The sequence below is a fragment of the Gavialis gangeticus genome, unplaced genomic scaffold, assembly GCF_001723915.1.
Source record: "Gavialis gangeticus isolate Ggan-Ray unplaced genomic scaffold, GavGan_comp1, whole genome shotgun sequence".
Lineage (NCBI taxonomy): Eukaryota > Metazoa > Chordata > Crocodylia > Gavialidae > Gavialis > Gavialis gangeticus.
Window position 1 is genome coordinate 38,578,160 of NW_017728996.1, and position 8,033 is coordinate 38,586,192.

Genomic DNA, 8,033 nt, shown 5'->3' on the forward strand with positions numbered 1-8,033 from the left:
CCCCAGCTTCCTAATGAGAATGGGGTGAGAGACAGTGTCAAAAGCCTTCCTGAAGTCTAGGAAAACTATATCCACTGCCACCCCTGCATCCAATGATTTAGTGACCTGGTCGTAAAAGGCCACCAGGTTGGTCTGACAGGACCTGCCGCTGATGAACCTGTGCTGGTTGCCCCTGAGCATGCAGTTCCCTGCTGGCCCCTCCTGGATGTGGAGGGCATTACTTTTCTTTAAACTGAAAAATTGATTAATGCAATAATGATTATTTAAAAAAAAAAGTAGAACCCTTCAGTTTTCAATTTGATACATTCCAAACTGGCTATTGAAATGTGCAAATAGTTGTTTAAACAGGCAAAACCAGTGTCCGCTATTTCTGAACAGTGCTCTTATGCCATTCATTATCTAATGCTCTTACAAAGAAAATTAACTTATAAAATAAACTCCTGTTTTTGGCTGTGGCATTGCATATTCTGAAATGTTTGTTCTCCTTCCAGAAATAAGCAATTTTTCCACTGAATATTTATGAATATATTGGTTGGCTTCTGAGACCTTCAATTCTTGTTTTACTTCCACCAATTTCTTCTTCCTTCTTTTAGAATGGATTCTAACATCCTTGCTCAGCCTTGAATAACACTTTACTCCCAGAAGTAGCCCTCTTGATGGCACTAGGGATTTTCATGTCAAGTTTAATTATTATCTGTTTTTATCGCTACCACCCGAAGAAACCATTGGCCTCTTTTCTTCCTTTTCAGTTTCTGCCACAGAGGTCACTTTCCACCAACCCAGACTGCATGACTCCACATGGGACTATCCTGCATCAAACCCTGGATTTTGATGAGTTCATACCGCCAATACCACCCCCGCCCTACTACCCTCCTGAATATACCTGCACTCCCCTGATAGAAGCACAGAGGTAATTCTTTGTCCCTGACCTTGTTCCTTATCACTGTTCTGGGGCCACAGAAATCTGAATTATACTACACAAGCTGCCCAGTAATGTTCTTCCTTCATAGTAGATGTCTCTTCCCGGGATGTGAGGCACAGATGTACACATTTCATAAATGTGCTAGGTCACATTTTCCAATGTTTGTTTGTTTCTATAAGCACCAGTGTACAAAGATGGAGAAGGAAACTCAGAGAAAACAAGGATAACATGGTATAATCATAAAACAGGAATTCAGATTTGCAGGTAACCCCACCATAACTGTTTCTATTATACACAAAAGTTAAATGTAAGACTTAATCTTCTGAGGAAATTGCCTATAATTTTATGTTTCTTGCAGTGGAATATATGAAAGACATTGATGCTGATAGACTAGATTTGTCCAAACATCAAATACAGTTTTTAAACGATCTAGTGAATTTTGGCTTTGTTTCACCCGTTTGATGAATCTCTTCAGTGGGTTCTATTCCACAGCATGCGCACATTGCTAGCATGATACAGTAATGAAAGAAATCCATTTTCAAGATGGAGTGTGATGAGTATGAAGGAGATTATATGATGTGGTGCCTGTGACAGTGGGAGACCGGACTTTCTGACTCAGGAGGTCCCTTCCAGTCATGTGTTAATATGTACCTCTGAATGCTTTGTTGTAAGTTGGCCCTGAATTTAAAGAGATGCTTTGGTTTACTCCACCATTGTGGGAGCTGTTAGTTTTCCAGATAAATTCCATGCATTTCCTGACAACTTAACATTTGTTTTTAACAGAAGTCTCCATTTGGACTTTCCTCATTCCCCCTTCAGTGCTTTATACGAAGTCAGCATTAATAGCCCAGGAATACTATATCCAGCTGAGCTACCCCCTCCATATGAGGCAGTGATTGGACAAACACTGGCTAGTCAGGTAAGGAAACCTGGAAGGGAATAGTGATACATTCTCTTTCCCAAGTGTTTTAATAGCAGCTAAAAGAATTTAGAAGATAATAAATAGTTCCTTGCACACACAGTGCAAATAAAATGTAATTTGAATTGTGCACATGGATAGTTTTCAGTCTACTGTCCTTAACTTAGAAAGGATTTTTTTCCTTTCCCAGTACATGTGACTTTCACTGGTAATATTGCATTATCCTAACTTGTATTTATATGCCTGAGAAGTAGCATTTCAGTTAGTGTCATTCATTATGCACACACATGCGTGTGCACACACACACACAAAAAACTTTGCTCTGAGAAGGTGATGACTGCATTGCCCACTTTTCTTCAATGTGCCCTAGCTGTGAGAGCAGTACAGTAGAAAATGAGATCTGCTATTCAAGAAAGTAATAAGATCTGTTACAAAATGCAACACTGCATGTGTGTCTTTGCCATGCAAACCCATTAAATGCACAGTTTTAATGTCCTGGGATCTGTGGTTAGCTGAATACAATTTTTTTCATAACATTTGACGTAGCACTTTGAATTGTAATCCTGCAAATGCTACAGAGAACCTTAAATCACATAAGAAAAAATCTTTAAAAAAACCCAAAACACTTTCAATTGCCAGTTGGCATCAGTTCTCAAATTACATTCTGGACAAGCATTGGCATATTCTTTGATGGCAAGGATTTTTGTCAATGAAATGCCCAGGTCTTGGCAGAAAGACTTATGTCCTATGTCAAAACTAACACTCTGCCAGTTGTAACATGTAACATTCCAGGAACAGACTCCAAGCTGGCAACAGACTATTTGGAACAGATTCTTGAATCTGTTACATTAAGTGGTAAGGAAGTATGCGTACACAGCAATATAATGAATGGAAAGAAATAGGGACATGTGTTCTGTAAGATAGCCACAAGTAGAATCTATGCTTCTTTGTAATTTTGCTGTTGCTTAAGCTTTTGGATGTTATTATTTTCAGTAGCTTCTGATGTATTATAGCAATAAGAATATTCTGTAGAGTCCTTAACAATTCCATTATGAGCTTTATCAAAAGATCCAAAACATCTCACGCTTAAAGTTTTCAGTTTTATTTTCTACCTTTTATTCCCTACCATGCAATTCCAAACCCAGTCAGGCTATCACCATTATAGTGTGATCAGCTCCCAGAGTATAACAACAGCTTCATGCCTATATTTAATTGCTTCAAGAATCTTTAATTTCCTCCTGGATTCAATAAAATCCCAAGAAAGGCTGATGAATGGAGTACACTGACTATGCCTCATTCAGATTTATTTGTGCATTTGCAGAGCTGTAAGTGGACAGATGGTTCACATAAGTACCTATCTATACTATGGCTGACTGAGGAGGCTGTGTGAGAGAACAAATCACTTGAGATATTTCTGACTCAGGGAAAACAGTGTATTGTGAAACATTAGATTAAAAAGCATACCTGCTCGCCCTGTGCAGGGAAGGTTATCAAGGCAACTAAGTGCCCAGAGAAAGCAGACAATGGTAGGATCCTTGGCACCAGGCAGAAAGATAATATGGGTGAAAAGAGCCACACTACAATCCCTAACTCATAAAGCAGCCTCTGCCTTACATAATTCACTTCTACCTTAGAGAAGGCAGCAGCAGTCCAAATGTTGTGCCTCTGATTTACTCCCCCTGCAGTAGAATGAGTCTACTGAAACTGCTTGGAAGTGAAGTTCTTTGCTGCAGAGCAAAGTTGAAGTGCCCACACTGTCTCCTTTATAAAATGCTACTTACTGAAATTCAGTCCTGCGTTCTTTGCAGCAATGCAAATATATCTGAAGGCCCTGGAGTGTTTCATGATGTTCTTATATTTGTGTCTTGTCTCTAAATTTAAAAAATGGCAAAGCCAATTTAAAACATATTCAGTAAAAAGGAAAAATTTGTTCTGAGATGAGTATTTTTAAGCCACACAAATGGAGGTTATGCAAATAGAGTCTCCATATATTAAAATAGAAAGAGGCCAGCCCATTACTCCCTGCAGTCTGACAATTATTGCAGATTGCAGTTTGCACAGAAATAGCTACCTCAGCAGCATGCCAGCACCCATGGATGACAAAAAAGAAACTCAGTTTATCTGGGTAGAAGATTAAAGTAGCAAAACCAAACCCCAGTTCATAGGCCAAGTTGCTCAAAAGCCTTTTCTGAGAGATGAGTCAGTGTTAATGCACTGTCGAATCATCTCTGTGCACCTCAGTTTCAATATTGGCTCTGGGCTCAAGTGAGTATGGGAATGGTGACTTTAAATTATTAAGTAACAATGATTATTAAAATCTCCTACTGGGTTCTTTATGCACTGTGTCCCCGACCCATTCTTGTCAGGTGAGCTCAGGACCAAGATGACAACAGATGTTGAAGAGCAGAAGTGAAGTTCATGGGCAGAGGCGAAACTTGTATAGCACTTTTGTGCTCCATATAGTTCTGTTAAAAGCAGTGGCCCAAATTTGCATTCCTTTTGGATCCAAAGTCAATAAAAATTCAAAGTCTGTGAGGGTATGTAGGGATAGCAAAGGGTTATCATAGAAAATGAACCAAGAGTACAGCACAATACAAATTGAATTGACCAAATGTATAAATCCCTCAAAGGCAGACATTCCAATGGAAATAATGGCAGAGATTTAGATACAGTAGGACTGATAGGACCCATTAAATAGCAATAATCATAAAGCCTTTTACTGAACACAAGACATGATTTTTGTTTATTTTTGCATGGATTAAGGTCTATAGAATTTTATCAAGTTATTTCAAATTAGATTTTCCATTCCTATCCAAGAAACATTTAAATGCTCGCACTAACTTTAGAGATTGCTTCTAATACGATTTGCAGTTGTCTATCTGAGCTGACTGGTGAGACTATAATTCATTCCATTACCTTGAAAACGGTGCTTTTCACACTGCTTTTCCAAGGACAATATCTGTTAGGATATGGAGACAGAGAAGAATTGAGGGACCCAATCTCTGGGTGAATTATGCCAGCAAATGTCTTGTAAGTCTTCATAGAATCATAGGAAATTAGGGTTGGAAGGGACCTCAGGAGGTCATCTAGTCCAACCCCTACTTTTGAACACAAGACATTGTTCCTCAGAGAGACCTGATGAAGAATGTCATACAACAGGCTTATAAGTGGGGTGCCACTGTTGTCAGGGACAAAACAGCATATATACAAGAAGCCAAGAGACAGCTTTCCAACAGTTTTACCAACTCCTGAACGAAACCACAGCACAACACCAGAGTAGACTAAAACTCTTAACAAAGTTCCCTTTTGAAACACAGAAGAAACTCCCAGCCCATTCCTTGCACAGTTCCATGATCGCCACCTCTCCGCAATTGTGGAGCTGCAGCTGGGTGGAATCTCCCCAGCCCCTGCTCCACAATCACAATTGGGCAATGGGGGCTGGGAGCTCCCTACTTGTGGGGTACAGTTCCCACCTGAACTCCAGTGCCCCAGCATCAAGGAAGCTCCAAGCGGGGGAAAGCAATCTCCTAGCCACTGCTGGTTGGCTGACTGGGAGCAAGTTTGCTCCTGGTCAGCCATCTACATGGGCCATATGGCACAGTTAGTAATTGTGAGTATTTACAGGTAGCAAATTTACTTGCAATTACTTCACAGTAACCATCTGCACGTGTAAATGGTGACTCTTACTGCGCAGTAATTTGCTCTAATCTTGAGTAAAACATCTTGTGTAGATGCACCCTCTGAATCCTAACTCTACCTTCCAGTGTATCTACTACTTCCCCCAGCTTGGTGTCATTTGCAGCCTTGTGGAGGTGCAGTCCATCCCATTGTTCACTCATTGATGAAGATATTGAACAAAGCCAGCCCCCACTTCAGCAAAAGAACAATAGGGCTACTTAAAAGTATGCTCATGTTGTGCTAAAATGTGCTGCAGTTTCAAAAGTAAAATGCATCGATTCTGGATGAACTAAGTCTATGGGTACCCATAGTAATTTGTCTATACACCAGTTACTACAGACACATTGATTTCAAAGTCAGTTTTTTCAAATTTGTCTCTCATTCCCATGTTCTCAGGGAGAGCAGAGTCTGCAGCAAGAAGAAGCTGGTGGGGAGTGGGAAGAGGGCAAGGGGGCCACCTGGCCCTTCCAGGTGTATTTTCCCTGCTGTAGCAGTGGGAGGAGGACAAATTCAAGGCAAGCCTCCAATAATTAGATTCTGTACCTGAAAAATTATAACAAATTTATAAATTTTCCAAGTATACAATCTAATTACTGGGGGGTTGTCTTATAATCAGGGCTGTCTTATGGTCAAGTAAATACAGTAATAACAAGGAATACAACATCCAAGTTTCATTCACCTGCAACTCTGCTAATGCCATATATGCCATCACCTGTTTACAGTACACCTCTCCTGTCTACAGTGGACAGATAGGGCAATTTCTTTGTGTAAGAATGAATGAACACTGTTATGACATTGGCTGCAGAAAGATACAAAAGCCTGTGGCAGAAAACTTCAATTTTCCTGGGTACTCCATGGTCGACCTCAGGAGTGCTGTTCTCAGGCAGAAAAATTAAAAAAAAACAAACAACAACAATGGAAATGGTTTGAAGGGGAAATTATGGAAAAAGACATCATCCACAAACTGGACTGTGTCAAGTATAGTTTAAACAGGGACTATGGATTTTTATTTCATTACCTGCATTAGCTTTTGTGACCCTCTTTGTTCCTATGACTTTACTGCTTCTTTGCTTTTCTCTCCTTTTCTCCTTCTCTCTCTCTCCCCACCTCTCCTGCCCTCCCTTCTCCTCTCTGCCCCTCCCTGCTCCTTTGTCTTTTGTATTCTAATTTCTCTCTCCTTATATTCTGCTTCTGCACATCCTGGCTAGGGGCAGACATTCAAAAAGCCTGAGCCTGAATTGATTCACTCTTTCCAGGTTAGTCTGTGCCTCACAGTTTAAACTGATTAATAACTAAACAGGTATTCTCTGTTAAATCAAGAAATGCAGCCACATGCCTACAGTGGCTCAAGCCAGAAGCTGGGGGACACCAGAGTATGCCTGCTAGCCACTGCCAAAGGGTAGGGAAGAGAAACGTCCTCTAAAGTCCTCACCCCTTCCTGCTGGAGCAGAGAGGGCATGGCCAGGCATTAGCCAGGGCTAGCTCAACACATTTGATGCCAGCCACCAGCAGGGGGGAGAGGGGATGGGAGGCTGCCAGTCTAAGGAGTGGGGATAGGGAAAAAGTCCTTTCTCTAAAGCAAGCAAGTATTGAACACAGCAATTTGCAAAGCATACAACAGGGAACCACCAAAAATCTTTGCCTAAGCTAAGATACAGCCCAGTATAACACAGCATACACAACTTAGTCTGATTTAAAATGTAAACCAGGAAGACAAGAATTAGTTTTACTAATCCTGAGGGTGCAGTTCTTGGTGCAGCTGCCTAGAGCCTGCGCTGTGCCAGGGTGCCCTGTAGCTGCTCTGCACTGTCACTGCTGCCACTCTGGGCAGCCCAGAGGCAGCAGTGACAGACATGCAGGGGAGCCTGGTGTGGTGTGAGCTCCAGGTGGCTGCAGCAGGAACTGCCCAGCGGCAGTGAGGGATAGGGGCTGCTTTTCGCTGCACCAAGCAACAGTTTTTGCCTAGCACCGCTGTTGCTGCTCAGCCCAAACAGGTGAGCCCAAAGGAGGCGTGGGGCTCTTGGGGTCAGGGTTGTGTCGTGCAGGTCCCCAGTGGTACTGCATAGCTGGGGGCAATGGTGGTGGTAGGCAGAAGGATCTGCCACCTTATGGGCTGCCTAGAAACGCAGTCCTGCCATGGAACCACTGCAGCCCCACTGCATGCCCTGGGGGTGGCAGGATGTGCCAAGGGCAGGTGGTGTGGAGTAGGCACAGGGAAGGAATGGGGCTGTGCACTGCTTGTGGTGGAGCATGGGCTCCGGGCTGTTGCAGGGCAGGGGCAACGGCAGGTGCTGACCGGCTCAGGGGGTTGCGCGCAAGGAGCTCCCATGCATACCTCACATACTCTCAAACCCTTCCCCACAAACCCTGCAGCCACACACTCCCCTACACACAAGCACGCACCCCACAAACACTTCACCCAGCCATACCCCCACATCTCTCACATACACCCACATGCCTCTGGGGAGAGCCACACTCCTACATGCACACACCCCACCACATTCCCCCCCACCA

At 42.6% G+C, this 8,033-nt stretch overlaps 1 protein-coding gene across 1 annotated transcript in view; it reads left to right on the forward strand.

The window, feature by feature from the left end:
• The window catches only part of FAM189A1 (family with sequence similarity 189 member A1), a gene marked incomplete at its 5' end in the record, with an annotated part of 549,899 nt that overhangs the window by 513,542 nt on the left and 28,324 nt on the right, over positions 1–8,033 (forward strand). The window contains 2 exons of the mRNA XM_019503830.1: positions 750–910; positions 1,706–1,841. Of these exons, the coding sequence (XP_019359375.1) occupies positions 750–910; positions 1,706–1,841 (297 nt within the window). The remainder of the gene's footprint in view (positions 1–749; positions 911–1,705; positions 1,842–8,033) is intronic.